Source organism: Otolemur garnettii, unplaced genomic scaffold (genome assembly GCF_000181295.1).
Source record: "Otolemur garnettii isolate 467f Iridium unplaced genomic scaffold, OtoGar3 scaffold00128, whole genome shotgun sequence".
Taxonomy (NCBI): Eukaryota; Metazoa; Chordata; class Mammalia; order Primates; family Galagidae; genus Otolemur; species Otolemur garnettii.
This window is the reverse complement of record NW_003852523.1, coordinates 1,210,989-1,225,033: the sequence shown is the minus strand read 5'-3', so window position 1 is coordinate 1,225,033 and position 14,045 is coordinate 1,210,989. Positions and strand designations below refer to the sequence as shown.

Below are 14,045 nucleotides of genomic sequence, written 5' to 3'. Positions count from 1 at the left end.
GGAGATTTGATGACAATCACTTGGGGTTCTTTTAATTTCCTGAGAAAAAACAGAGTCACTCTTCTTCTCATTTCTTCCTGTTTCTTATAAACTGTTTCAGTGACTGAAGGCAGGATTTCATTTCACACTTCCGGAGAAGTTATCGAGAGTATAAAGCCTTATCCTGTTTGAAACAGCACAGTTCCTGTGCAAGCATCCATCCCTCATCAGAGTGGACACGCTTTCGGACGACTACCTCACGCTAAGTCACACCTTTGGGGCAAGGCCCGTCTTGCAGCACGTTCTGCAGTGTAAACCCTCACTTGGTTGCTGCCTCCTTTCCTGACCAAAGCCTGCCTTGAAGGTTTGCCGCTGAGCTCCGATTCCGTCACTGCAGCAGGTGGGTGTCACTAACAGGGCTTTGCCCAAAGTCCAATTGTCCATGGCAAGGCACGCCAGGACAGCATCCTGTGTTCAATTGTCTACTTCATTCTTGTCACAGAGTTATGCTTTTGTAATTTAAGTATTTTCATTAAAATGTGACATCCAATGACATCTGAGATGAAAAAGTAGAGAAATGTGATATGAAACACAGAACATGAGAGCGAACTTCCATCAACCGCCCTGTCTGGAAATGAAACTTGGTATTTTGGTGTATTCTGAGCAGTATCTGCTAATCCTCCAGGTAGGAAGCGTCCCACCTCAGAAACCTGATGTAATAAAGTGAAACAGAAGATGCTCGTGCGAAGCAGTCAGTGGAAACCAACCCGGCGCCCCGCGACTCCTCCTTTTATTTCAGGGGTTTGCATTTTTCAGAGTAAGGGGAAGGCACAGTCCCGGGGTGCTGGCTTCATGTCTATGCAATGGAGCCCACAAAAGAGGGGCTGCCGGAAACGCTAACGGGACAAGGAGCGACTCGGACTCACAGAGACTTCTGGGTCTGAAGTTTGAAATGATGACAAAGTCAGCTCTCACAGAGCTGACACTGGACATGATGACGGGCATCCGCCCACAGAAACCCGCCTCCCCTGCCAGCCCCGCAGGCTCCTTCCCAGGTATAAGGCAAATCTCTCAGTACAAGCGCAGAGAAGATCTTCTGGCTGCTGGGCATCTTTCAGGATCATCATGCCAGCCTGAGCGGCCTCCCTGTCTCTTTGGCATGGCCATGCACTTCTCAACACAGAGGTGACCCGGGGACCCAACGAGCTGAATCATCCACACACAGCCTGTCACAAACACAAGCGGCACTCCCGCAGGAGGGGGCATTCAGCACATTCAGCACTCCTGGTGCAATTTCATCATATATCCAACCCACCCCAACAGCAGAGCTCTGCAAGCACTGAACTTGGCACACAATCAAGAGGATAGATAGTGGCTTTGAACCCTCTCCTAATTACATCAGAACATATAAGGCTGGCTACATCGCGTTAAAGGCTTTTGTTTTTCTTTGGCAAAGGCATCTTATGAGTGACAGAAAGTTGGGGTTTCCCCAGGTAAGAATGCCACTGCACACCTGTCACCAGAGATGGACCATGACCAAGGGAAGAAGCACCCAGGTATAAACTGCTGAACCAGGCGGGCGTGGCTGAGCCTCAGGGGTCCTGCAAAGGGAAACAGGCGGCTTCAAAGCAGGGAAAACAGTAGAAGTTCCTGCCATATCCTCTCCCTGTGTTGGGTCCCCTTACTGGGGGTTGTCAGAAGTACAGTCATTTAGCCATTTCCCTATTTCCTAGCAGGGCAATAACCTAATCTACCTACAGAGAAGAGCTGGGGGGGAAAAAACAGCTCAGCTAATGAAATAGAATTTGTTTTCCTCCTGAAAACACTATTTATTAATTTTAAGAAAGAGTTAAGCATTTGTGACCATGACCAGCCTGGTGACAGGACTCCTCTGAGTCGACATGCCGCTCAGCACCTGTTATGTTCACCTGTTGGGACGAGGACTCTGGGGTGAGGGCAGACAGCTGTGATCAGGCTGCCCAGACCCCGCCCAGGCATGGGACCCTGAGCAAAGTCTCAAAAGAGGTAGGTTTCAGGTTCACACCAACAAGACCTCAGAAGTTCTGGGCACCAAAGAGCAGGTCTCCTTTCTTTCCATTCTGCCTGGGCAGGCAGGAGGCCTTTAGGGAGGCTGGTGAGGACCACTGGGCGATGACCTCCTAGTGGACTCCAGCTCCCATTTGGAGCAGACAGACCCACAAAGGGCCTGGCCACCCCACACTGACTCAGAGGGGCAGGACGGTCACGTGATCAGGCCCTGGGCCGCTTCTCCTGCCATCTCCAGCCTTCTTGACTACCCTTAAACGCAATTAGCACAAAAGCAAGTAAGAGGGGTTATCAGCTGTATGAACTCTTTCTTCCAGAGATTAAAGAGAAAAGAGAATCAGCCAAGGCCTGTCGGGCTTTTGCTTGTTTGAGCGGCACACCTGAACGGTCAGTTATAACCGGTCCCAGTAAGCCTACATCCCAATTCACTCTGTTTTGGTTGAGAACGAGGTGTTTATTACCATTTTTCTTGGAAGTAGAAAAGAAGAATTGGAAGCTTTAAATGCATGAATCGAAATACAGTGAATCTGGAAGGCATCTGGGGGCAGAATAGAGATTGAAGACTGACGGACACAGGAAGAAGCTTTGCTTCTCTCCCAGGCCTGCTGCCCCTGAAACGTAGCTAGCTTAATAGCCGAGTTCAAGGTTGTTTGAGGTCAAACTGAGCCCTTCATTTCCAGCGATGTCTGACGAGAGAGGACTCATCGTTGACGACCTCAGGATCGCGGGGACGGTGCGGACACCGGCAGGGCAGGAGCAGCAGGATGATTAAGATGAGAAGGATGAGGCCACACACACTCATGAGGGTGTAGGAGACGATCCACAGAACGGGCTCATTCAAAGACTGGGCGGGGACACAGTTGCTGGCTATGTCGTCTGTCGAGAAAGGCCCGGAAATTTCAGACACCGGTGCACCTGCAATTTCTGAGGAGACAGAAGGGGAAATCCAGAGCTGTGAAATGAGCAGTGTCCCTCCACGCCCCACAGACAGATGACATCTTGGTCTAGTGCCTTTCCACGCCCAACAGACAGATGACATCTTGGCCTACTGAACCTCAGGCAAGTGGCACCGGGTTCCACGGGCTCAGACTCAGGGACTCAGCCCAAGTGTGGCTGCAGGGGTCCATCCCCTGCACCCCAGAACAACAGTGTGGTGGACAGGACGTGCTGAAGGGTACACTCGGGACCACCCTTTGTGTCATGGAGGGCTGGCAGGGCTGCAATGCTGTGTAGGTGGCAGCAGAGCACAGCGCCTGGTGGTAGCTGTTCCGTGGATTGTGCTGCTTCCGTGGAGAGAGGAAGGCAGGCTAGAAAGAGTAGATGCTAGCCTGGAAAGCTCAGATGGACCTGCCTCGGAGTCAGGGGACGTTTTCCCTGGTTGTCAACCTGAGCCCACGCCATAAGGTACATTTGACAATAGACAGAGTCCTCACATCAGCCAGACCCACAGTCCTAATGGGTTCCAGACCACCCAGGCCAGATGGCCCAGGTGACCCTCCCCTGACCCATTCTCGTCCATGTTTGTGACCAGGAGTGGTCACAGCATCTAAAGTTGGGACATCACGGGTGACAAAGAAACAGTCCACATTCCCCTGGGACTTTTGCTAGAGACTCTTAAAGAACTTCTAACTGGGAGGAAAGGAAGCTGAGATGATTTCTTGAGCAGGTTTGGGGCTTATCGGATTTACTTCACCTATACTGGGCTAAACAGCCCCTTTTAGGGGTTGATATCTGAAACTTCACTTGGAAAGAGGAAGAGAATTAGCCTCATCACCCACTTTCCCTATATTTAACTGCAGAAATGAATATTTGGGCATCAGCTACTGATGCCACTAAATGATTAATTTTTCTGTGACTAAAGCTCCAGATCTGCAGGACTGCCAAATAGGATTCTTTCTGATTAAGGCAAGAAAAAGTAAAAATAACAAGGCAATGATGGCCTTCAAAGAATGGTTTCATTTTTATTTTGTTAGACAGAGTCTCACTATGTCACCCTGGGTAGAGTACCGTGGCGTCATAGCTCCCAGCAAACTCAAACTCTTGGGCTCAAGTGATTCTCTTGCCTCAGCCTCCCAAGTAGCTGGGACTATAGGTGCCCACCATAATGCCCAGCTATTTTTTGGTTGCAGTTGTCACTGTTGCTTTTTTAGCTGGCCAGGGCTGGGTTCGAACCTGCCAGCCTCAGTGCATGTGGCTAGCACCCTAACCACTGTGCTATGGGTGCTGAGCCTCAAAGCACGGTTTGAAAATGAGGGAAAAACAGACTCAATCACTTTGCAAAGAGAATATGGTTTTTTGCTAATGGGGATTCCATTATAATATGATTTTTCTAAGTACGCTGAGAAAAAAAGCAATGAAAGAGGGCCAGTCAGCCCTGAGGGCAGAGGGATGTGGCCTGCAGCTAACCTCGACCCCCAAGTGCTATGGCTGCGGTCAGCACATGACATCTGGCGGGTGAAATCCGTCTGCCATCTCTTTTTGAAAATCAACTTTTATTGGAACACAGCCACATTCACTCATTTTCATATTATCTGTGGTTATTTTTGTGACATAACAGTGGCACAGTGCAGTAGAGACCATCTGGTCTGCAAAACTTGAAGCATTCCGTGCTTGTCCCTGTAGGGCAAACTCTGCCATTCTCTGGCCTGTGGCAGGACAAGGCAAATATTTAACAAGTATTTTAAATAACCAAAAATAACCCTAACTCTTCTTATTACAAAGGCAATGCATATTTATGGTAGAAAATGTGAAGATACAGGTAAAAACATACCTATAAATTCGGCAGTCAGAAATAATATTCATTTTCTAGGGTGTAATCTTTCTCTATACCTAATGTTCTTAAACAAAGGTGGTACTCTGTAGTACATACTGCATACAAACTCTGTTTTCATCTGGTGACTTCTTAGAAACTCTTAAATCAACTCTAACCAGGAAGAAAGGTGAGGTGACTTCTTGAAGCTGGTCTGGGGATTATCGGTACCTTTCTCTACGCTGGGCTTATCTGCCCCATTCAGGAGTAGGGCGTCTTAAGCTTTACTTGGAAAACGAAAATAGGCCTCATTACATATGAGAAAAATCTTTTCATATCATCTCACTGTCAACTTTTCTATTTTTATTATAGATGTACCAATTTGTTTCACAATCTCCTATTTATGGCTACTTATGTGGTTTCCAATATTTCCACCCCTATGAACACTGGCATAAGAAACAGCTTGTACCTAAATCTTTGATTATATTCTTAACTTTTTTAGCAAGAGTTCCTAAAAGTAAAATTATGGCATTTTCTCTTTTAAGTGTCCTGATACATACTGATAATATGCCCATGAGAAAGACTGAGCCGGTAAGGAGCCCACCAGCGGGAACGCCCACTTCCCATGCCCTCTCCGGCACAGGAAAATACAGGAATGATGGTCCTCAATCCAAGTTTGTAATTTTTCCAACTCTTTGATTACTTGTGGGAACACTGTTTAAAAAATTTCATTTATTGTCTTGTATGTTACCTGTCTTTTTCTCATTAATTTGTAAGAGTCCTTTATACAGCAAAAACATTCTTATGTTGAAAATGTCTTTCCATAGTAGGACATTTGCCTGTTTTTTTAAAAAAAAATTTACTTTGTCAATGGAGACACTTTAACCAATATAATTATGAAAGGAAAACATGTCTAGTGCAAAGACAATGATACTTCAAAATACAGTCAAGTATTAATAAAGAAAGTAAGAATCCCTTGAAATAGGCTGGGCTCATGCCTATAATCCTAGCACTCTGGGAGGCCAAGGTGGAGGAATGCTTGAGCTAAGGAGTTCAAAACCAGCCTGAGGAAGAGAGAGACCCTGTTTATACTAAAAATAGAAAAATTATACCTATATTCCACTCACTAGGCTAGAGGAAATATTGAACCTATTAAATGGGTACATAGAAAACATTTAAAGACCTAAATCAAACTTTCAGAGATAAAAACTACAATAGATGAGATGAAAAATACACTGGATGGTTTTATTCATTTATTTATTTTGAGATAGAGTCTCACTATGTTGCTCTTGGTAGAGTGCTGTGGCATCACAGCTCACAACAACCTCAAACTCTTGGGCTTAAGCGATTCTCTTGCCTCAGCCTCCCAAGTAGCTGGGACTACAGGCACTTGCCACAACGCCTGGCTATTTTTTTGTTGCAGTTGTCATTGTTGCTTTTTTAGCTGTCCAGGGCTGGGTTTGAATCCACCAGCCTGGGTGTATGTGGCCAGTGCCCTATTTACTGAGCTACAGGTGCCGCCCACTAGATGGTTTTAATAGCAAATTATACACTTTGGAAAAACAGACTAGTAAATTTAAGAACAAAATAGTAGAAACTGTCCAAAATGATACACAGAAAAAAAAAAAATACCAAAAGAAAGAAAAGAAGAGAACATCAGAAGCTGCAGAGAACTTCAGGCTGCCAAATCATGTAATTGAAATATTCAGAAGAGAGGAGGGAGTGAAAGAAAATAAATAACTGTAGAAACAATAACAAACATTTTCCAAATGTTACGGAAACTGTAAATCCACAGATCTAAGAGGTTCAAAAAAACCCCAAGCACAAGAAACATACATGGAGCACACCATTGAACCTGTGGCACAGCTGAGAGTATCTGAACAGCAGTGAGAGGCGAGAGAGAGACAGAAAAGAAATATTGTGTAGCGAGGAACAAAGATAAGGATTATAGAAGATTTCATATCAGAAACAATGCAAGCTGGAAGGCAGTAAACCCACATCTTAAAGTACTGGGTGGGGGAACCCTGGCAACCTAGAATTATATACCCAGCAAAAATATCGTGCAAAATTAAAGATGAACTAAAGATGTTTTCAGATTACACAAGCTGACAGAATTCATACCCAGATGTGGGTAAGCAGAAAAAAGGGAGGGCAGAGGGAAACCGTATCTACACAAAGGAACGATGAACGATGAACGCCAGAAACGAGAACTACATATCCAGTTATAAAATCTTTAACTGTAAGTGTTTAAAGAGATAATTGATAAACTAAAACACAAACGATAACACTGCAGTGGGAGATTTATGACACATGCTTAAGTAGCAGGTAGGACAATTCACAGCACAGAGAAAGGAGGGACAGGGAAATCCACTCTGGTGATACATTAAAAACATATTCTACAAACTAAAGTAAAAATCCTTATATTGGTTTCTCTGCACGTAACATTTCTCCTCTTCCTCTGTGTCTGAGGTTTCTCTTTATCACTGGTTTTCAGCAGCTCACTGAAAACCAGACTCTTTATGTTTCTTAGGCTTGTTGTTCTTTGAGCTTCTTGGCTCTGAGGATTTATCACTTCCATAAAATTTGGAAAACTTTTGGTTATTGTTTAAGTATTTTTTGCTTCCTACTCCCTCCTCTTCTTTGAGTCCAAAACAGAGTTATAGCTAGTGAACTAGTCAAAAAGGTAAAAAAATACAAAGGCAGCAGGGAAAGGGAGAAAAAGAACAGACGACACAAAGAGAAACAGCAAGACGGTGGATTAAACACAGCCATGTCAGCTGCCATGTGCGCTGCCACGTGACACCAAACAGTCCACACCAGCGGCTGCAAGCTGTTTCTGAAAAGGCCAGATAGTAAATATGTTAGGGTTTTGGGTCCTATTAAAAACATTTTTTTTTCACCCTTTTAAAAAAGTAAAAACCATTCTTAGCTCACAGGCCATACAAAGATAAGCTGTGTGCCAATTTGGCCTATAGGGTATTGCTAGTTGATCTCTGGTCTAAATACACCAATAAAAAGCAGAAATTGTCAAATTAGACAAAAAGCAAGACCTGACTGTATACTACCTACAGGAAGCCCACTTTTATAGTAAAGATCCAAATATGTTAAAAAGACAAGGTTGGAAGATGCATCATGTTAATGCTAATCTAAAGGACCCCCGGCCGGGCATGGAGGCTGAGTCAGGTGGACTGCCTGAGCTCATGGGTTTGAGACCAGCCTGAGCAAGAGCGAGACCCCATCTCTAAAATTAGCCAGGTGTTGTGTAGGCGCCTGTAGTCCCAGCTACTTGGGAGGCTGAGGCAAGAGAATCACTTGAGTCCAAGAGCTTGAGGTTGCTGTGAGCTATGAAGCCATAGCACTCTACCCAGGGTGACAATGTGAGTCTCTGTCTCAAAAAAAAAAAAAAATCAAAAGAATAAGGTAGTCAAAAAACATGTCAGAGAACAATATGTGTGCTATGATCACACTGAAAAACCAGGCCAACCACAGTCATGCCACATGCATGGGGATTGTTTTAGTATTCTTCAAGTTGAATTCCAGTGTTTTCCTATGTGCTGTGTGCCGTGTATGTGTATAATTAAAATGTTTTTTTAAAAATCCAACAAACTGGGACACCAAGCTGTGGTCTCCCCTTCACTGTGGTATCTCCCAGAGGCCCCAGGTGTCTCCGCTGCAGCTTGTCTCACCTTGTGACCTGCAGGTCCTGGGAGACCTGTAGGGAATTCGGAGCGACACCCTGGAAACAGAGAAATGGCACTATTGACATTCAGAGATGTGTCTATAGAATTCTCTATGGATGAGTGGGCCTGCCTGGACCCTGCTCAGCAGAATTTGTATCGGGATGTCATGTTAGAAACCTCCAGAAACCTGGTCTTCCTTGGGCTTGCTGTCTCTAAGCCAGACCTCATCACTTGTCTGGAGCAAAGCAAAGAACCCTGGAAGGGGAAGACACACCAGACAGTAGTCAAGCACCCAGATAAAAACTTTAAGCAAGAAGGAACCAGGATGCAGGAGAGAGATGTGAAGAAACACGGGTGGTAAGGAATACCAAAAGGAAAGAGAATGATTTTATGTAGGACAGAACCTAATATAACAATGTTTGTCCCCAAATAAGTCTGGTTTCAGAAGGAAAATTTCAGACAAGCATTGGGCTTTCGTATGTCAAAAATGGTCTATGTAAGGGATAATATTTGCAAAAGTAAATTTATAAAAAGTTTTGTATGTGAACAGGTTGGCCTAACTGAAAAGGGAATCTCCAACGAAGTGTTAGTTTTATCTTGACTTTGTTTAAAGCCTCTTCAGACTGCTTGTGTATGTGTTGAAAGTGACAAACATCGATTATTCAGCATCAATCTGCCATAATAGCATTAAAATAAATCTTTCTGTAAAAAAAAAAAAAAATCCAACAAATTCAAACTTTCTGCAAAGTACACGTATTACTTTTCTTTTTTGAGAGGAGCCGTGCCACATTGTCAGGGCTGGAGGGCACTGGCCGTTTACAGGTGTGATCACAGTGCCCGCAAGCTTTAAGTCCCTGGGCTCAAACGATCCTCTCACCTCTGCCTTCTGAGTTGATTTGTATTACTTTATAATTAAAAAGTCTCATGTTTTGTTTCTAAGTTTTTAAGAAATACCATCAATTTAAGGCTGTCAGCCATAATGCATTATCCAGAAACGACTGTATTTTCACATTTGCTAACTAGCTGCTCAGCATTAAAGGAAAGCAGGTTTAAAATGGCCTCTCAGGGATACTTTCCAGGGAGTCCATTCGCTGGACACCACTAATCCCTGGTCACAAAGCAGATCCCAAGTGTCTGGACTGGGCTGGTTCATGAGCGGCCCAGGATGCAGTGGACAGGAGTGCAGACCCCGGGCCATCTTCTGGGGTTCCCACCCCAGGTTTGAATGCAAGCTGTGTGATCTGGCCTAGTTGCTTCTTTGCCTCCCAGCTTCCTTATCTGTAAAATGGGGTTGTTCCACCCCTACCAGTCAGTCTTGTAAGAACAACCAAGTTGATGGAGTTCAGCACTCAGCACAGAGACTGGGAGAGGGTCAGCGCTGTATAAATGCCAGCTGTTACAGATTGTTATTTTTAATTCTTTCATCCATGTCTTCAGTTATAATTTTAATTGTTTGTTCTGTGCTGTCCTCCAAAAGGTAGGCACTTGGTTGATCATAATGCCTAAGGAAAATTTAACCATTTGGCCAAGGATAAAAATTATAATGCTTAGGTCTTTTTGCCTATGGCATACAAAATGTTTTAACTGTCCTGCCAAGCTGATTACCTGGTACTGAGAGGCCTTCTGAGCAGGCTTGGCTTACTCAGAAGAACATTCTGGACCCAGCACCCCTTTTGTCTGCAGCCATATGAGAACCACTGGGTATCTGGGGCCTCAGCACCTCTGCTGTAAAACCAGGACACAGAGCTGCCTGATCTGTGCCCTCGGGGTCCCCTGGCTCTGGCATCTCTGGACTGTCATCTAAGTGATGGCACAGGCATCTCTCTGCAACTCTGTTCTTAACAGCTAACTTTCCTATTTTTAAACATGAGCATGTACCAGATGATCCACTTTCAACCTGCAGCAAGAAAAATTCACAGTGAAATAACTGCTATAATCCATGATATGCCTCAAGCTGTATAAGCCGAAGTCTATACAGCTCTCAGTGCTAAATGTCTCCATCTATAAAAAGAGATGGTGGTATTTCAGAAGCTTCGGATACATTAAAATAACAGAAAGTTGTCAATTTTAACACTCTATTATTTTCTTAGCCGTAGGACACTTGTTCCAGGCCACTCAGGGGCTGCTGGAAGTGCTCTGGTCCCCAGCACCTGCTCCAGGTGTGTGAGACGGTGTGTGGAGACCCAGGATGGCCGGCTCTGGAGCACACCCACCCTCATCCTGATCTGTAGCCCCAAGCACCTGCTCCAGGTGTGTGCAGAGGGTGTGCGGAGACCCAGGATGGTCAGCTTCGGAACACACCCACCTCATCCCGAGTTGCAGCGGTTCTCAGCAGGGGTGGGCTGAGGAGAGGCAGGGGCAGCATAAGGGAAGAATCTGGGGGACTCTTCCCAGATGACCTGTCACTCACTCACCCACCACCATTCTGCTGTGTCCTCGCTGACAAAGGGGCACCATGATGCCAATTGAACATGTTTTGAAAAGGCTCCCCAGGGAATTCTAATCAGGGGGCTCCCTCTACCCCAATCCAGAGGCTAAGAGTCAAAACACAAATGGTTACAAAAACCAAAATAAAAGATGCCGAGAGAGAAGGTCAGTGCCTAAAGACTTTGGCTCCATCAAATGGTTACTGGTGTCAAGGAGCCTCCTCCTATCAGAAGCTGTAGCACAAAAAATAACCCCCAAGTTTTAACCACATATCTGAGCCCAGAAGAGACATTCTTCAACCAGAAACAGGTCCTTGGACAGGGGTTCCCATGCCCAGATGGGGGTGAGGCTTGACCCAGACAGCAAGGAGGTGAGTGCAGTGTCCAGATGCCCGTCGGACGGAGCAGGAGGTTCTAAAGAAGCCAGACTCAGCCCGGGGTCTCAGGATGGGCTGGGAGAGACGGCGAGACCAAGCCTCCCACAAGGAAAGAGGAGCACGGACAGAATCTAAATCCACACCATCTAACGTCCTCACAGTCTGAGGACACAGGACAGAAACAGACACGGACTGCTCGACAGCAGCACTCTCTAACCCAAGGCACACCGGACACTCTTGCAAAAGACAAGCGCACAGCAGAAAGGGGGCAGAGCAAATGGGAAAAAGGTCCCGGATGAGAGAACCGTCAGCAGACACAGAACCAGGATCAGGGCTCCATCAGTGACAGAAAAACTGGACGGTCTGCCCACGGTCATATACCACAGCTGTGTTAAAGTGATTAAAACTCAGTGAAGTACCAGTGTGATTTTTCTCTTAATCTTGTGGATACAAGAATTTGAAAAAGAAAACCAAGAAAGAAGAGCAAGGAAGTTTTAGAAGAAAAAATGAAGAAGAGCTAAAACTCTAAGACACAGCGATGGAACAGAACAGAAAATCCAGAGACTCACAGAAGCTCCCCAGTACTTATTGGAACTTGGTCTGCAGTGACACGGAATTTAAATCAGCAAAGATGGATTATCTGATAACTGTGTAACAATGGGGTAGTCATCCTGGGGGAAAAAAGGTTAATCCATATACTCTATGCCAAAGTAAATCAAACATAAAAGTAGTTGAATAAATCACAAAATACTTTTAGTGAGAAAGGTCATTTAAATGTGATAGTGAATTCAAGAGCTGTAAGGCAAAGATTGAATATTTAAATGCACAAAAGTCAACATTTTTTATAGTAAAATACATTATAAGCAGAGTTAAAAAATTTATCTTTGATGGGAGGCTGAGGCAAGAGGATCGCTTAAGCCCAAAAGTTTGAGGTTGCTGTGAACTGTGATGCCACAGCACTCTGCCCAAGATGACATAGTGAGACTCTGTCTCAAAAGAAAAAAATTTTTATATTTGAGACATAAATTGTAGTTTTTTCCTCCTCCAGACAACGGTTAATTGCTCCATTACATAAAGAGCTCCCCCATAGCTGTAGAAAAACCTAAAACCTCAACAGAGAAAAACAGGTAAAGATATGTTTTCAGACAAGGATAAACAAATGAACTTAGGTGTATGAAAGGAAACTCACCCACAGATAGTACCACAAGTTAAAATGACACTGAGATAATAATTTTTCACCCGTCAGCCTGGCAAAATTCCAAAGAGCTTGGTAACGCCACTTTGGCAGAGCTAGTTGGAGAAATAGGCTGCTGTCAACATTACTAAAGAATGGGTCACCCAGGAACGAAAAAGTTGGCCTCTATGGACAGTGATGTGCCACCAAAATTGCAAATGCTTCACCTTTAAACTCAGCAATTCTACCTCTGGTTATTTAGCCTGGAGGCACACTTTCGCGTATGTCACATACAAGGAAGTGGCACCCACTGTGGCACCGTCTGTGACAACAGACTCTGGAAACAACCTAAATGTCTGCCAATAAGAAACTGGGTAAAGGAGGGAACAGCCACAGAATAGACCTTGAACCTCAAAAACAAAAAACCCCAAAACATGGAGACGCACTTTATGTTCTAACATGAGTCCCTCTGAGGGTGTGGGGCACTACACAATATATTGTACCTTCTGAATATTACCTAGCTTTTTTGATTAAATGAAAACTAAAAAGGTATAGAAAATCCAAGGCACAATCAAGTTATTACAGGAGACTACAGTAGATAAGTGAACCAGTATATTTTTAAAAGTACAAAATAGAATTTCTAGAAATGAGAAATGGGGTCACTGAACTGAATAACTCACTGAGTAGTAGACTGGACACAGCAGAACAGGGAACGAGGCCAACATTAGGTGGACCCCAGGAATGTCACAGAATGCCTGGAGGATAACGAGAAGGAACCGTGAGGGAAAGGTCCAGGGGCCCGGGCAGGTGGAAGAGCCAACAGCCGAGTCTTCTAGGATTGAGGACTAGAGACACAAACGACTAAACTCAGAGAGCGCAGAGGATCCTGAGCAAGATGAGAAAATAACCTACACCTAGACAAGTCACGGTGAAACGTTACGACACCACCAAGGTAAACTAGAGTAGTGGCACCAGGAACGGCACAGAGTGAATCACCCTGAGAGGTGGAACAAGTGAGATCAACTGGGGGTTTTCAAAAGCAATAATCACAGTCAGAGGGTAATGAAATAGCATTTTCAAAACATGACGGGAAAACGGCCAACCTAGACCTCCATGTATATAGCTAAATTACAATCCAAAAGGCAGAGCAAAATGAAATTTACCTTTCATGATCTTGTACAAAAGAAATCTCAACTGCGGCAGAAAGAAGATTGCTGTGTTGTGCGCCACTGGACTTTCACAACGGTTCATCAAGGCTCCTTTGACAGACTTCTGGGTTGTTTTTACTTTGATGAAAATGATAGCTTTGTGCAGTTACATTCTTGCTAAGTTATGTATTACTTTGGCTATTTTATGAACAAAGCTGCTGGCCCCTTCTAGTCAATCTCGGGGGTGGGGGCACACACGTTCATTTCTCCACTGCAGACACCTGAGAGTGGACCCGCTGGGCTGTGGAGCAGTGCTGTTATTAACTGCTAATACTACAGATAACCAAGTGTTAATGGGCACGGAACTGGGTAGATAATCCAGGGACATTCATAAATGAGCTACCACATAGTGGTCAAGACAATGACCTAGCACTCCAGTCATGTCAATGTGGAAAATCTATAAAAC

At 44.6% G+C, this 14,045-nt stretch overlaps 1 protein-coding gene across 1 annotated transcript in view; it reads right to left on the bottom strand.

Moving 5' to 3' along the window:
• Positions 1 to 2,458: 2,458 nt before the first annotated feature.
• BACE2 (beta-site APP-cleaving enzyme 2) overlaps positions 2,459 to 14,045 on the bottom strand; it is an 80,919-nt gene continuing 69,332 nt past the window's right edge. The window contains exon 9 of the mRNA XM_023518143.1: positions 2,459 to 2,949. Within this exon, the coding sequence (XP_023373911.1) occupies positions 2,696 to 2,949 (254 nt within the window). The 3' untranslated portion in view covers positions 2,459 to 2,695. The remainder of the gene's footprint in view (positions 2,950 to 14,045) is intronic.